Source organism: Harpegnathos saltator, unplaced genomic scaffold (genome assembly GCF_003227715.2).
Source record: "Harpegnathos saltator strain DR-91 unplaced genomic scaffold, Hsal_v8.6 scaffold213, whole genome shotgun sequence".
Lineage (NCBI taxonomy): Eukaryota > Metazoa > Arthropoda > Insecta > Hymenoptera > Formicidae > Harpegnathos > Harpegnathos saltator.
The window spans coordinates 947,953-963,674 of record NW_020229999.1 but is presented as its reverse complement, the minus strand read 5'-3'; the positions used below and the strand labels follow the sequence as shown (position 1 = coordinate 963,674).

The window sequence follows — 15,722 nt, the reverse complement described above, 5'->3', positions numbered from 1 at the left end:
CGAAGAAGAGCGGATTTCGCGCCCGTCGACTCGCCGCGTTCCTCTTCTTCTCGTCGGAAATAAAGAGAGGTGCTCGATACACGGACGTAGACCACATCGGCCACCGCGTTGGCATATGGGGCTCTCTCGCGTTAACCTTGACCCTCGTGTATACCACGATGGTGCCCACCACGCCCCAGTCGGTGAACCATCCCCCGTTGCGTTGCTTCCCCGTAAACGCTTTTATCTCGGCTTGCCGTGCGCGAGCAACGAGCGCGCGCGAGACTGCCAACGCTCACTTCTTTTTTCTTTCTCTCCATCTCTCTTTCTCTCGCCCCCCCCCTTTGCTCCTCTCTCCCTGCCCCCCCTCTCTCTCTCTCTCTCTCTCCTCTTCCACGATTATGGAACTCGCGGGCATCCACGGCTCGTATCGATCTCTTCGCCCGCTCAACATCCGCCACTGCTCGCTCTCTCTCTCTCTCCCTCCCTCTCTCTCTCTCTCTCTCTCTCTCTCTCTCTCTCTCTCTCTCTGTCTCTCCTTCTTTATCCAGCGAGATCACTCGTGCATCGAATATTCAATACGACATCGGATAATACGCGGTAATAAATTGAAGACTCGACACGGCGACGAAGTGACTCTGGTGTGTTATTTCTCTTCTACATTTTTTATTTACTTCTTCTTCCTTTTTTTTTTTCGTTTTCTCGTCGGAAGAGCCTTTGTACGCTGACAGCGATAGCATCAAAAGGAGACTTCAGATCGAGATACATTTTGTACCTCCCACGACACGTTTAATAATTTCTGTATTTGCACTAATTAAGAAAGAAGTAGACGATACCGCGATTACCATTGTATCAAATATATTTTCCCATCTCGGGAGAGTAATTATTTCTTTCTTTCTATCGCGTCAAAGCTTTCTATTTCCAAGACGATCGATACGTATCGATCCTCGGATTTTAACGAGCGCTCCGCTCGCTCCGCGTGGACGCGCGGCTAGAAACAGCTGGCCGGGAGAGGCTAAGGTCACCAAAGCGCGAGGTATAATTAGTCTCGCCACTTATATGGACCGAGCACTTTGGTACGCCGTTGAGGCCGCGCGAAGCGAAGAATTCGCTCGAAAATCCTTTGTACGCGCACCTGCGGCCTAAGGCGGTTTATATCTCTCATCGGCGGTGTGTCCTTTCGCGACCGGAATCGAAGGCTGAAGCCTTCGTAACCGCCATATACATCTAAGAATTAACGAAACTTCGCTTCGCTCGCTCGCTCGATTGTTCGTAGCGTGCACGCGCGAGCGTGATTAATGTGAGCGACGCGCCCTTGTTTGTTTAATAAGCTCGAATTCGCGCGAGAGTCAAGGGTAATCGCAGGGCCGAGCGGATGAAGACTGCGCGGCTGAAGAAGCGCGTTAAATTAATCTCACAAATCAATCAATGATCGTCTCTATTTGAGACACACCGACAGTAATTATTTCGGTTCAAACGGGTGAAAATTTCCAACGACGCTTGGGACTTTGAATTGTAGGAGAGGAAGCGAGAGTTCATGGGCAAAAATAAACGAATCGCGATATCTCCAACGACGACGGTGGTAAAGACCTAAACTACATTTTTATTTACCATCCTCGAACGCGCGCGACGGCGATAAATTATATTATTAATTATAGTTGTTACACTATTATTTACTATTAGTTACTATTATTTAACAAATTGCCGGCCGCTCACGTATCAATATTCTTTATCGTTGAATCACCGAACGGTAATGTGTCAGTGATAAATATCACTGACACATTACCGTTTAATTATAATTTAATATTAATTATACGATTGTATTCAACGAGAATGACGCGTTGATATTCTCTCGTCAAGCCGATCGCGTTTCACTAGATTCTTCATTTCGAAAAAAATCCACAGCGCGCATTCTCTTCGTGAATTTACGATATCTCTCCTTCCGCGGAGGAACGCCGTCGATTCGGCCGCCGCTTCAAATACAATGGCCGGTGCAATTTTTTGATGCAGGACGGCAACATCGAGCTCCAAGGAAATCCTGGACTTTCCTTAAAGCGTTCGAGGAGCTCAGCACTCCGAATCAAGAGTGGGAACGAAAAGGCAACGGAGTGCAGAGAAGGAGGAGAACGCGACGAGTGCGAGAAGGAGAGGAGAAGCATAGCTACAGGCGTCAGGATGAAGGTACACGTATTCTTTTTAAGGCGGAACACTTTACTGCCGCTCGTTTCACGGCGGTAATGGAGGAAGCCCAGCCACCCCCGAAGAATTAATTCGGGGCTAAAGCCGAGAGGCGAAAGAAAGAGAAAGAGAGAGAGAGAGAGAGAGAGAGAGAGAGAGAGAGAGAGAGAGAGAGAGAGAGAGAGAGAGAGAGGCAGGGAGCGAGTGAGTAAGCAAGAGAGAAGGGGAGGACGAGAGGGGGAGGGAGAACGAAAAAGCCCATCACCCCGATATCGAGTCGCTCGCCCGGAAGTGTTAGTGTCTACTTACCACTCCTTCAGTTAGCTTTTTACTTTAGTTGACCGCATTAGCGCGCGGTCTCCCGTTTCGCCGCCGCCGTCGCCGCCGCCGCCGCCGGGGTGATTTCTAATTTAGCCGCCAATTTGAGCGCCGGTAGTCGGCCCCCGGAGAGAATCAGATAGCGGAATTTCCAGCTCGACGCGAAGTCGACGCGGCCCCTTCAACGAGATTCTATTTCGCGCGAAATATTAATTTCTCGCTCGTCTTCTTCCTTCGCGCATGCGTCTTCGTCCTTCGCGCCGTCCTCCGCGGTTCTCCGCTCGAGATGACGGCTAACGACTGTTTCATTGATTACGCAACGCGTGCGAAACTCTCTCTTCTTCGTTACGTCCTCGTTTGATTATTTATCACCGGATACCTTTATAACGTAGCGAAAACGGCGAGCCGGAGAGCGCAATTCCCGCGCGAGCACACGCGTCGTATAAATCTCGCTTCTATCATAAAATCGCTCACGTAAAACGCCACCTAACGCTCGTTTACGAATTAAACGGCCACAGCCGCCTCTCTCTCCCTCGCTTTGAATTCTTGCCTCGTCTCGAGGCTGCGGCAACCGCTTACCGAACGGCACATACCTCATCTTTCCCCTCGCGCCGTAAGCCAGCCGCTCGGTTTAGACCTGAAAATCCCGGAACTTCCTTTCTTCGCATTTACTGGGGTTCTGAACATTCTTGGCGCGGTTGCTCGCCCCCTTGTACCGTTCGCTTCCGTCGAAGCCTCTCCATCCGAGCCGGGGCCTATTCATCCCCTCGTGTGCGCACGTCGACATCGCGCGTCGTCGGTGCGAGCGAGACGGCTGCAGCTCTCGGAGCGCGCGACGTTAGACGGTGAGCGCGAGCGAGACAAGAGACGAACGCGTTAGAGAGGGAAGAACGAACGCGCGCTAGACGGAGAACGCGCGACGACCTGCACTCGCCACTTGCCATGCGCGAGCCGAAGACGACCGAGGCTGGGCGAAGCGGGCCGATCCGGTCGCTCAGTCGCGCGCGAGACGTGCAGCGCGACGGTCACGCTGCGAGCACAGTGCTCGGATCGGCAGGAGGTTGTTCGCACGATTGATTTACGCGTGAAGAATCTCGGAGACGCGACGCGACGCGACGCGTCACGAAACGTGCGAGCGCGCGTTATATCAGCAGCCTCCATTGTTATACCGGCGACTTTGCGATACACACGGAAATCCTTGAGTGAGTACGGTGACGCGCTTCTTCGTCTGAGTGCCGTCAACATCCGAGAAGCCACACGGGCCGAGACGATGATCGCTTCGTGACGCGGCGGCTCGCTTTGATGTCACGTGAAAAACGTCATCCGCGATACGCGGCGGAGAAACGCGAGTGCTGATTTCTGCCAGTGAGTAGATTCTGATCAATCGCGTAATGCCGCGTGACGGACGATTCCACAGGAAATCGAGGCGAACGAATGCACGCGCGAGTGTGTCGTTTTCGAATTGAGAACGAGCCGAGTTCGTCGTGCGAGCGCAGCCAGCGATATCTCTCTCTCTCTCTCTCTCTCTCTCTCTCAACACCGTGGCAATTATCTCGGAATCTTATCGGTGATCATCCGTTTATCGCATATCCTGCGGATATCTGAGTAACTCGGCGCGCGGTCGTAGGGGAAGAGCCGCCGGCCGGGACTGATATTGAAAAATGAGTTGTAACTATTTGCGGGTAACCTTGGGCTTCTAATTGGCTAGAGAGACGAGGCTAACGAGTACAGAGCCGTGCTGTGTGTCGCGCGTATGGCATGTGATACGAGCGACAGAAAGAGAAAGACAGACACTCATGCGTGATACGAGGATCCGCGCGCGGCTATCGATATTCCGGCAGACGACGACGTCTCACGTTTCTGCCGGTGCTTCTCCTCCTGCTCGGATCTCTCGCCGAGTGAATTTATCGCGAGTCTGTCTATCTGTTATCGCGATGACGACTTCGATAAGCTCGAAATGCGCTACGCAACACGTCGCGTTCCGCGGGTGAAAATGTCCGACGATAAGCTCGATGGTCGCGCATCGTTATCTGCAGAATTTTTATTTCTTTTTTCCTTTTTCTAAACACGTCACCGCTGCAAGACTCGGCACGTCGCCGATTTAAAAATTATCCGCGTGTTTCCTCCAGAAATTCGCTCGCGCGCTTACATACACATTCGCACTCGCATTCCTCGCGATATAAAGGTGAGGCGTTTCGGGCTCTCGACCTAATAACTTTATTGCCTCCCCCTCCACGCGCTCGCGGCGCGACGAGAACGAGAGAAAGAGCGAGACGGACGCGCACTGACGAAGAGAGAAAGAGAGAAACGGCAAAAAAGGCCCCCGACGTGCTGCAAATTTGCGACGGATTGTAAAAAGCCGGCCCGTAAAGCGTTTTATTATTTGCAGCGGTGCCGCGGACGGTCCAAATAACGATAACGTGTGCCGCGCGCGGGTCATCGCACGCGCGCGTCGCCGAGATCGTTTGCGCGTATGTATGGTGATCGACGAGAGAGAGAGAGGAGAGGAGAGGAGAGGAGAAAGAGAGAGAGAACCGCTCTCTGCTCGTCGACGTGGTCCCGGAATCGTCGCACGGCGACAATTTCCGCGAACCCTCCATCCTCCTCCTCCTCTTCGTCCTACTCTATTCTAACTCTTTCTCTCTCGCTCTCCCTCGAGCGCTGCTGCTGGGCCTTTTGTGCGTGCAATTTCCACGTTTTGTTTCGCGCAGGCAGACGCGAAACACGCGCGTCGGGAAACGTGCGTGTACCCCGGCCGTGCACGTGATACGCGTGTGCGTGCGTCCGGTGGTACGTGTGTGATGTGTGTATGTGTGTGTGTGTGTGTGTATGCGCGGGCCGTGCGTAGTATTTTCGGCGGCGAACAAATCGATCGGTATGGTCTGTGTCGGCCGTTGTTTCTCTCGCTAACGTCGTCGGCGTCTGTGTTGGCCATGTTCGTCATGTGGACGACTACACGCACAGATTCGCTACGTTAAGGCCGGACCCGGTCGTAGTAAATAACTGTTTGTTTCTCAGCCGTACAGCGAGCGCCAATGAGGAGAGCGTCTCATCTCTCTCGGCGTCTCTTCCCGCCTTAGTCTATATCCGATACGTGAGTTCATATCTGTCTCGTTATCGCTTGGGATACGCGATTGTCTACGGAAAAGGCAGCAGAGAACGAACGGTCCGCGATGCCACCAGAAATCAACAGACTGACTTGAGTGCGGCTCGAGTGCCTTCGGCTAATAAGCCGAAGGAGAGCGGTTCGTCCGAAAGGATCCTTTTGTCTTCTCGCTGAATTAGTCATAGCTCCCGTCAAGCGAGTGACGTCGGCTATCACGTGTTCGCACGCCGCAAAAGTCATTTCGACACATGGCCCGCATAACCTTCGGCGTTTTAAGAGGGAAAGTGGGATCGCGGGTAGAAGCCGAGACCGTCGAAAATCTGCCTCATAGCCGGAATCGGCCGGAAGCGTTCGCTCAGCGAATTTTCCGAACCGACCGGGCTCGCGGTTACGGCGAGGAAACCGCGATAAAGCCGTCGCCAACATTGTGTCTCTGGTCGGATGTAAAAATAAAAGGAAGCAGACGCGTGTCTCAAGGCTAACGGACCGCGTATTACTCCCTCTCAGGAGCGTACAATCGCGCGCCCGACCCCCCTCGGCTCGGCTCGGCTCGCCTCGCTCGCGAAGGTGTTTTTAATCGCGCCGATGATGTCCGTTCGCCAAGTGAACGCGTATCTGTTGTTTTCCTATGTGGCTCCTTCGTCGCCACGTTTCATCTCCCGGCGACCTTCCATCCCCCTCGGATCCCCCCACGGATCTGTGACAAATCTACGACCGAGCCGCGGCATCAGCGGCCTCGTCGTTCGTTTCAGCAGCGGTGGTTGCTGACGGTGAAAATTGATAATTGCTCTGCGTCAATTTTCATTGCCCCCGCGGCCGACGGCGTACGGGGACGATCGCGAGTCTCGTGTGATATCGATTCAATCATATTTTTATCGCGCGGTCGGGGGACTAAATTAAGCACGAATCGCCGCTCCCGTTATTTCCTCCGACGACTATCTCGTTCTCGCAAACTCGTCATGAATTTATCACGCCGGAATTTTCGTGAGAAGTTTCTCGCGAGGGGGCGAGCCGCCGGGGGATTCCGGCGTGTAGAATCGATGTATTAGTTATTACGTAACTTTTCTTCATCCTCGCGGAGCGAGTTGGAGCGCGCGAGCCACCCCGAGACACACATATTCCTGCTGTGCGGTGCGGCTCTGGTGCGTCGAGCGAGCGAGTTACGTGGAAGGTCTGTTTTTTTATTGATAATGCGACGATCAAACACGGACGTGCGCGAGCGATGTAATGGAAAGGCAGGAGAAAGGAAAAGAGGCTCGGGAGAGGAAAGAGAAAGAGAGCGAGGTCGGGGGAAGGCCCGTCGAGAATTTCCAAATGTAGCAGCATACCGACGGGAAATCCGTCGTATTTATAACGGCCGCACATGCTATCTCTCTCTCTCTCTCCCTCCCCCTCTCCCTCTCTCTCACGCGCTCTCCTTCGACTGGCGGCGATGAATAACTGATGCCATATCCAATCAGTAAATGGAATCGCGGCCGTAGTCGGAGAGAGAGAGAGAGGGGGGGGAGGGAGAGAGAGCTAGCTCTCCGCTCCGCTAACAAGAATTTAAGACACGAGTTTCGGGGCAAATCTCGCCTACCGGCCTCGCCGGATGTTTCCGTGTGTGTATTAACGAATAACGCACGGGAAATAACAGAGGGGATATATATCGGGACGACGATCCTTGATGCGAAGCGACGGGATGATCGGTGATCGCGTCGGAGCGAAGATTAATCTTGATTAATCGATCCGCGGGCGCGCGACAAGTGGAGAGGACGCATCGAGACGAACGCGAGCGACGAGAAGCCATTCGCCGCGTCCGAGCGAATTGAGATTCATTATTTACGATTTTTGTAAAAATAAAAAAAAAAAGAACGAGCCGTCCCGGTCATTATGCGAGCGAGCGCGAAATTATAAAACTCGCCCGCGCGCTTAGCTGCGTACCACTAATTCGTTAGTCGTCAAATTAGGCGGTTAATATTTCACGCGCGAGCTCTCTGACGTGTATCATATGAATAACGTGAAAAATTCACACAAGTTTGCCAACGTGAGAGAGGGGGACGAGTATCTGCCCCCTCCTCCAAAATCCTCTCTCGCTCTCTCCACAACGCAAGTTACTTCGTAACGTCAGGCGAAAAGGAGCTCTCGGAAATTAATCGTCGAGATCTAGACGCGAGTCGGCTACATATCGAAGTAACGCTCCGTTGTGAAAAGGATAGTTCCGATTCATTCAAAGCTCCCCGGATAATTTCTCTTAATCAACAATGTCGGTAGTCAACATCGAAGCTTCTCAATGCTCGCGAGGAGATCGTCCAAGATCGCGCGTGTTGTATAACAGCCACGCGGCTTCGAAGCAGGGCCGTAAGGATCGGGCACCTACTCTCTCTCTCTCTCTTCCTCTCTCTCTCTCTCTCTCTCTCTCTCTTCAGTGCTATTTCCGTACGCGCGGCGATTGAGCGGGTCGGCAAGACGAATCGACGCCAAGAATTGTACGAGTGATCGAACGCAAAAGCCGCTGCCGCCGCTTGTCCTCGTGCGAACGCGCTTTGAACTCGCGCGCGCACTCCTAGGCTCGCACTCTCTGCGATCAATCGCTATCGGCGCGATGAAACCTCGCGGGCGACCGAGTGATCCGAAGAAGTAAAATGCAACGGGTGAATTTTCGGGCACGAGAGAAAGAGTGAAAAGTATCGACAGAATTTAACGAGAGGTATCGCTCCAACGGGTTGATTCTCGTTTATTTTAAAACGATTATCGGCTTCTCGTGCTGCGGATACAATTTTCAGAGCGAATGTGAATATTGGTTGAATGATTTACCCGTCCGTTAGACGCGATACATCAGTAATTGTACCGGGAATTATATCGTCTAATAAATATATCGGGTATCGGCGCTAGGAATTCGTAACAATCGCAGACGGCAATTTTTCTATCACGTTTCTACCGATTAGTTTCGGTTATTAATTCAACGTCTCTCTCTTCGTTGCTGATTCCACAAAATGGAAATTGCTCGGGCACTCTTGAGCATTCTAATTTAATAGAAGATTTAATGTAAGATTTAATTGAAGATTCTAATTTAATAGAACGACGGCTGATTACACGTTTGAAAGCATTCTACCGAAACGTAATGCGTCCTGAAAAGAAGACCTTCGAAACGCGCAACGACCGTCTCTCTCTCTCTCTCTCTCTCTCTCTTCCGGTCTCTCCGTCGAGTTACTTCGACATCCGCGGTCCTTTCGACTTCCCAGGCACGAAGAAGACCACGTTACCGCGTCGTAAATCATTTCGCGGCGTGTGTCCCGAGAGAGAAAGAGATATCTCTGCCACGTTGGTCCCCAGAAGCCGTCATCGCGCGAAGAGACGCGATTTTCCCCGCGCCAGGATTGATTCATCGCGGAGGACGAAGAAGGCCGAGGAAACGTCGGGACACGAGCGAGCGAACGAGCTGAAAAGAGAAAGAGAAAACAAGGCCGCGTACTGTGCGGCGTTCGGCCGTTATCGGCGCCCTTATCGACGCGAAATAGCGGTTGACAGGGAGTTTGCCGAGTAACCGACCCCCAGGACGAGTCTTCTCACACGGCCCGTTGTGCTCGCCTCTCGTGACGTGACTCACTCGGAGGGCCCGCGGAGCAGCGGAAATCTTGTTTGTTCGACAAAGACGCTTGTCCTTTGTGCCGCGAGCTTATCTCCGTGTGTCCGATTGCCCCGAACAATTCACGCGGAGAGCTGCTCGTTCTTCCGTCTTTTTTTCTCCTGCCGCTCCCCTCCTCCTCGTTTCTTTCTCCTCGCCGATGCAACGCGAGATTATACGCGCTCGTAAAAGCGCGCGAAACACGCACACGTGCGCGGCCACTCTGGCGGCACAATCGGGTCAAATATATTTTAATCGCGCCGCCGCGGATACGTATCTAGCGACAGCTCCGCGAGAGAGCGAACGCGACTATTCATAGAAAAGAAGATAGCCGAGGGTATCCTTACTACGCGATCCGCGCTGTGCTATCGGCGATGTCACAAGCGGGCAATGTGTGCGTTTCCGGTCTCGGGAGATAATTCGCGACCGTGCGCAGCGAGAGAGCGATGTGAAAAATACCGCGTTTCGCGTGTTTCTCTCTTCGAGGGCGAGCGATACGTATTTTCGGAGCGAGTGCATGTTTTTCCGGTGTCGGCGTTCGCTCCGCGAGCGAGATAACCATCGGCTGCTCTTTATTCTGTTATTCTATTTCTCATTTCAGGTATCACGCGGAGAGCGGCGAGCGACTCCTCCACACTCTCTTCCACGGCGCGTTCCCGCGTTCGAAGCAGTGCGTGCCCAAAGCCCCTTATCATTCTCCTGTCCGGTGTAGAGTTGTTAGACGACTGGACGGAGAACTGATAAGGGCCCGAGGGTCACAGAATCATCGTGGGACTGAGCGAATCGCGCGCGCACTCACTCTCTCCGTTCACCGAATCGCCACTGGCGGCGGCCGTTCTACGTCACGGACTGAATTTTTCGCAGCGATGAATGGACGCTCAAGTGGCTGTTCTCACTCACTTAACCCAGGACTCGTTGATCCAGATTACATTATACACACAATAGTGGACAGTTTCGGTCAGGGATAAAAAAATATATATATATATATATTTCATGAAGGCGAGATGAGAGAAATCGATGCGTGATCGTCGGCAAAGTGGCGAGAATAATCGGGTCCGCTGTTTCAAGCTGTGTTAAATACACGAGCATTTATGGTGTCGTCGATAAAATGCGTTTTCATGTATTGTTATATTGTCATTGTTATGTAAGCATAACGGAATGTTCGCACAGCGAGGGATATCGACTTGTACAAGAGGGTTTACGTCGAGAAGAATAAAGCGAATCGCAGTTCCCGCTGAAATCCCACGAGAAACTTATGTATAATATTGCACAGAATAAATGACTCCAGAAACACATGGTAACCTTCCCAAGTCACTTGTTACTCCCGTCCGCTCGGTCTTAGGGAGGCATCGCACGATGACTCGGGTCCGACACGGTAGAAGAGAAGCCGGTCAGCCAGCTGATTTATTTCGGAAGAGAGGGACACGAGACTCTCTCGCTCTCCGCGAGAGCGTGACCGTCGCTGGCCGCGAAGAGACACGTGACTTGTGCGCGCGACTCTACCGCGACAAGTTGTGCTGACTCGCGCGAGCTTGGACGTTAATTATTGCAGCCGGTCCGAAAACGATCCGCTACGTTCCCGTGCTCTTGGAAGCCGCGTGCTCGACCTCGTAATTCGGGTTGATCTGGATGATCTGCCGGGCGGCCGCCTCGCACAATTTCCGCGGTTGGTTCTGCACGATCAGTATCTGCTGCTGCTTCGGCGCGTCCTCCTTCTCCGGCAGGAACTGATTGACCCCGACGATCTTCAGCGTCGGCAGGCCCTTTATGATCGTCGCGTTCGGGATCGCGAGGTTCGCGCCGCCGCAGTCCACCTTCGGGAAGATCACCGGGTTCTTCGTGATCGACAAGCTGGGCTTCTTCGGCAAGCCCGCGCTCTCCGGGCATGCGTAGGGCGCCAGGCGCTTCGCGACGTTCGCCGCGACCGGCACCGTCAGTATCTCCGGATTCATCGATATTATTTTCGGCCCGAGAACTATTCCGTTTCCTGCAACGAAACGCGAGAAATAAAAGCAAACTCACCGGGCGTTGTTGCACCGGCGCGCTAAATTTAGACTCGCGTAAATTTCCTTTTCTCTGGCGCCGTGCGCGTATCTCTCGAGAGCGTGGAATCATGATCCGGAAGAGAACGACCAAGAGACCACGAGAGAGAGAGAGAGAGAGAGAGAGAGAGAAAAGTTTATATATATCGCGCAGAAAATACAATCTTCTTTCTCGTGTCCGAGACCAAAGTCGAGAAAGACCACGCGCCGACGCCGAAGGGAAAGCGCGCGACTTGCCTTTCTGCATCGCTTTCGTGACGGGGCAGTCTCTGTGAGCCAGCAAGAGGGTCTTCAGCTTCGCCACCTCGGCGCGCAACGCCTTCACCTCCATCTGCAGGGCCGCGTTCGCCTCGTTCACGTTCGTCACGTTCCTCTCGAGCTGCTGGATCCATGCCTTCCTCCTGGCTCTCGCACGCATCGAGCTGGCGCGGTTGCGCTCGAGGATGTCCTTCTTCTTCAGCTGGTCCGCCGTTTTCTTCGCGCTGTCCTTCGCGCCAGCGGTCGTCGTGTGCTCGGCGATGCTCTTCGCACAGCCCTCGGCCGGCCGCGGCGTCTGCAGAGCCGCGTTTTTAGATAAAGCTTGCTTCAGCTTCTGCAATGCGATTTCTAAGAGACTCGTCTACGGGCGCATGTTTATCGACAGATTTACGCTCTGCTTCGGGAGGATTACCATTTTTGCTAAGGACATCCTCGAGACCACGGGTTTCTTCGGCTCAGACCGCGAGGCGCATCGCAGAGCTGGTTCGGTTCTGATGACGACGGTCTGTTGTTGCTGCTGCTGCTGCTGCTGCTGCTTGCTGCCGACGTGGGTTGACACGCTGTTGATGACTTCGACTGGTGTCGCCGACAGCTGCATCAATTTGCCGTCCGCGGTTTTCAACAGCAGCTGCACCTCCTCGCCGTTGATGGACCTTCGCAAAAGGACAGCCTGACTTTACCGCCGGTGGCGATTCGAGGGAAAGCGATCGTAGTTTGATCTTTCTTCGGAAAATATTTCGAGGCGATCTGACAGCGAAAGTCTTACGTTTCTGTCATTATCCCAAAGCACTTATCGAGAGCAAATTTAATCCTGTTTATATTCTTCCGTGGGAAATTTCCTTTTGCTGTTTTCGTCCTTCATGCAACAACGATGTACAGGATGAAGGAATATGGAATGAAGGAACGGGATGACGTGAGAGCTAACTTGTCACAATGATGACTTGATGATATTCTTTGCATCGACATGCGTGGCGCCGGCAACAGTTTGATTGCAACTGGACGCAGTGGGAAAAGATGTTGATCTCTCGAGAAACTTCGCGTTTTTATCATTATTATTACCTTGAAACGCTTATCGAAGCGTTTACGAAATCAAGTTTTTGTCAGGTCTCTTACGAGAGAGGGACTTCTTTGTCATTTCTGCTGGGTTTTCGTGCGAGAGCGCAACGTGCTGGGCGAAGAAGAAGGAAATCAGGAGTTAAGCGGACTGACGTGATGGTTCTGCCACAGCAGCAGATGCTTACAGATGCGGCGTGGGTGACCTTGGCAACAGTTTGGGCGCGATGGGCGCGTTCGTGGCGGCGACGATCATGTCCGGTGAGAGAGCGTCGTTCTTCCCGGACGTCGTCGGGACGTCCTTCATCAATTCCGGCGTGTCGCTCACGCTCAGCTTCATAGCGCCGCACACCTCGGGCTCGATGACGCTGGCCCCGTCGTCCTCCGTGCTCTTCTCGGTGAGAGACACGCTCGGGGGACATTCCTCCACATTGTCCTCGAGAATCTGATTGCTCGTGGACAGCACGCCCGGTATGTAGGGGAAGATGTGCGGGGTGTGCAGAGTATCATCCGTGATTCCAGCCTGCAAGAAGCGATGTATCGACGTCACATCTGTCAGTCCATCCGCTGATGAGATCAGCGGGGGGAATCATTGAGGGATTTTATTTCAGCGATTTCTCTGTCTCTTGCCTCTGGGACAGTCAGCGTGCCGGTGTTGCCTTCCTCGACCGCCCTGCGGAACGTCTCCTCGAATGGGTTCACCTGCAGGTCTTGGAATAGACCGACCTCCTCGCAGTTCCTGATGAACCTCGTGGGCGTTGGAGTTTGGTCCGCTGTGGGTGAACAAAGGTCTTTCATGGCACACATTTCTGTGTCGACTGAACCGAATCGTGTCACACTTTGTGGTCTTACCGACAAAGCCAGTGTTCTTCGAGTTATTGTTCAGATTCAGCATCATGTCGTGCTTTTTCTTGTGCACGCTCAATTGGTCCTCATTCGTGAAGCTCTGTAATTATAGGATGGCCTGTCTTGTTCGTGCCTTTTCTGTACTTCATTCTGTATTCCATGCGCGTGTGTGTATGTGTGTCTGTGTTGTAACTATTATAGTTCTGAAATATTCTCATGATGTTACATTCCGACCTGGACAAGCCAGAGTTCCTGAAGAAAATGACACATACCATGCTGCAGCCTGATGTGGAGCAGGCGAAGGGTTTCTCACAGTCAGTCATCGCGGGTGCATTTCGGGGTGAACTGCGTTTTCCAATTTCTTCTCGACGCAAGAAAATATTTGTGGTGGGCAAAAATATGCACAATGGTCTTACATGAGGAAATGCATCTTTTACGCACTACTATTATCTGTGCGATTTTCTCTGCCACTTTGCGCTTGTAAACTCGATCACCGGCGAAAGCGAATCAAACTTATGCGTCTCGAAACAATCGACGAAGTTCCCGCGTGTATTACGCGCGCGAAATCGAAGCAGTCGCGACCGCGTTGTTTTCCTTGCAGCATTCTGACACAACAGCAGCCATATTGGCACAGTTGCAGGCAGTTCCGTTCAGTCAATATGACTAACTCGACATCTGTTGTATCAGCCGGACTTATGCTGCCACCTTGTATAAGATGTGAGAGGATGGGTGATTGTGTGGTCGGTATCACCGCGTAGAACGCCACGAATGTTTCAAGGGGACTGGAGAGTCAGATTACTGAAAAATCGTACTTGTTTTTTCATAATATTTTGTGACGAACTGAATAAATGTGCAAGAATGAAAATTTTTGATATATTTACATAACACATGAAGAGTAGAAAAATTTTGTTTATTAACAGATATTCATATAAATATACATCCACTTAAATTTTAAACGCGAAATGTTATTGTTCAACTTTTTGCAGCGATTTCTCCGAAACTGAGCTTCGTATCGATTTGAAATTTTAGAGCAATAATATTTGTTCATCTGGCTCTCAGGTGAACCATGGACAACTCCGTCAAAATATTCCATTCCGAGATATTAATTCTTTTATTGTAAAAGAACTGAAAAATTTGAATTTTTTCCTAATAATAGCTGCCATGTTGTTAATTTTGTTCGATTTTTTTTTTATAATACTTCACCGGATAAGCCTCCTTAAGATTTCTAGCTAAAATTCGCTCTGATCGAACCATCGAGAGCCGAGATATTACTGCAAAAACGACAACTTGAAAAAAAAAGGAGAGTATATTTCAGCTATATATATCGTATATTTATATGAGTATTTGTTAATAATAAACAAAATTTTTCTACTCTTCACACGTTGCATAAATATACCTAAAATTATTTTCATTCTTGCACATTTATTCAGTTCATCGCAAAATATTGTCAAAAACAAGCACGATTTTTCAGCAATCTGACCCTCCAGTCCCTTTAAGCATGCATGACGTTTCGTGATTTTTGTTTTTTTTTAATTTTTCCGTATTGTATTTCTTTATTATTTCTTTCGTCATTTATTATAGAATCTAATTCTGTGCATTTGTTTCAACGTTCTTTCAATCGATTTTATGTGACGTTGAGAAATATTCGGGAGACAGCAAATCGAATCTTGTTTTGAAAATATATATCTGAGACAAAATTTTTCGATATTCCGCACGAGTATAAAAATTAATATAAAATTTTCACGTCATATATATATATATATATATCGCATCAACTTCAAAGCGCACGCAACGCGAGGATGATGGGGAAAATATCGCGAGTCACAACGTGATTGCGGAAGTGACAAAGAAATAATGCAGAAACGACACACAGAGTGACGTGGACATATGTATGGGGAATGACAGTTTCAAATTTAGGCGTGCCTCCTCATTGCTCATTATGTCACGTGTGGTTACACGGCGAGTTACGCGGATACTTCGTTTGAAAGTAACGAGAAAAATGCGTGCGCGTGCGTGAGCGCTTCGTTGCTAATGTAAATTAATAAGTTTGTAATTATATCATTCTGACGCTATCGTTTCGTCCGATCAATTCACGACGAAATGGAAATAAATTAAAGAGAGTTACACACTGAAAGTCAACAAATAGCTCAATTTTCATTTTTCCCCGGCTGGACCTGATTGGATCTCACTGAGCAGAAAGAAAGGACCGGATATCATGGAAAGTGCGTTTCCTCCTCGCTCGCACGTTATCTTTGCGCGCTCACCATGTAAACGAGCAGTTTCAGAAAATTGCGTGCCGAACGAAAGTTTCATTTTCACGCGACGAAACGAGATT

General features: G+C 50.8%; 1 protein-coding gene and 1 long non-coding RNA gene across 4 annotated transcripts in view; one reads left to right on the top strand and one right to left on the bottom strand.

Annotated features, from left to right (window-relative positions):
- LOC112588415 (uncharacterized) overlaps window positions 1–2,297 on the top strand; it is a 29,891-nt gene extending 27,594 nt beyond the window's left edge. The window contains exon 3 of the long non-coding RNA XR_003112839.1: window positions 1,990–2,297. This is a non-coding gene — a long non-coding RNA (uncharacterized LOC112588415). The remainder of the gene's footprint in view (window positions 1–1,989) is intronic.
- An 8,012-nt stretch (window positions 2,298–10,309) lies between these two features.
- Atf-2 (Activating transcription factor-2) lies at window positions 10,310–14,035 on the bottom strand. 3 transcript variants are annotated; one of them, XM_011156912.3, is made up of 7 exons: window positions 13,660–14,035; window positions 13,394–13,590; window positions 13,172–13,314; window positions 12,730–13,064; window positions 11,901–12,141; window positions 11,468–11,822; window positions 10,310–11,175 (listed from the first exon to the last, which is right to left on the bottom strand). In XM_011156912.3, the coding sequence occupies exons 2-7, from the start codon at window positions 13,437–13,439 to the stop codon at window positions 10,760–10,762; spliced, it is 1,536 nt and encodes a 511-aa protein (XP_011155214.1). In that variant the 5' UTR covers window positions 13,440–13,590; window positions 13,660–14,035; the 3' UTR covers window positions 10,310–10,759. The 3 variants fall into 3 exon arrangements, with proteins under 3 accessions (XP_011155214.1, XP_011155212.1, XP_011155213.1); XM_011156910.3 differs by having other exon boundaries at window positions 13,394–13,487; XM_011156911.3 differs by having other exon boundaries at window positions 11,468–11,783; window positions 13,394–13,487.
- Window positions 14,036–15,722: the final 1,687 nt, after the last annotated feature.

Bases quoted from the DNA above. Each gene is read 5' to 3' on its own strand.
- Atf-2 (XM_011156910.3), bottom strand. From the start codon at position 13,710: ATGACTGACTGTGAGAAACCCTTCGCCTGCTCCACATCAGGCTGCAGC. The intron at 13,315-13,393 runs GTAAGACCACAA...GTTCACCCACAG, and splicing joins GAAGAACACTGGCTTTGTCG to CGGACCAAACTCCAACGCCC. The intron at 11,823-11,900 runs GTAATCCTCCCG...ATCGCATTGCAG, and splicing joins GGATGTCCTTAGCAAAAATG to AAGCTGAAGCAAGCTTTATC.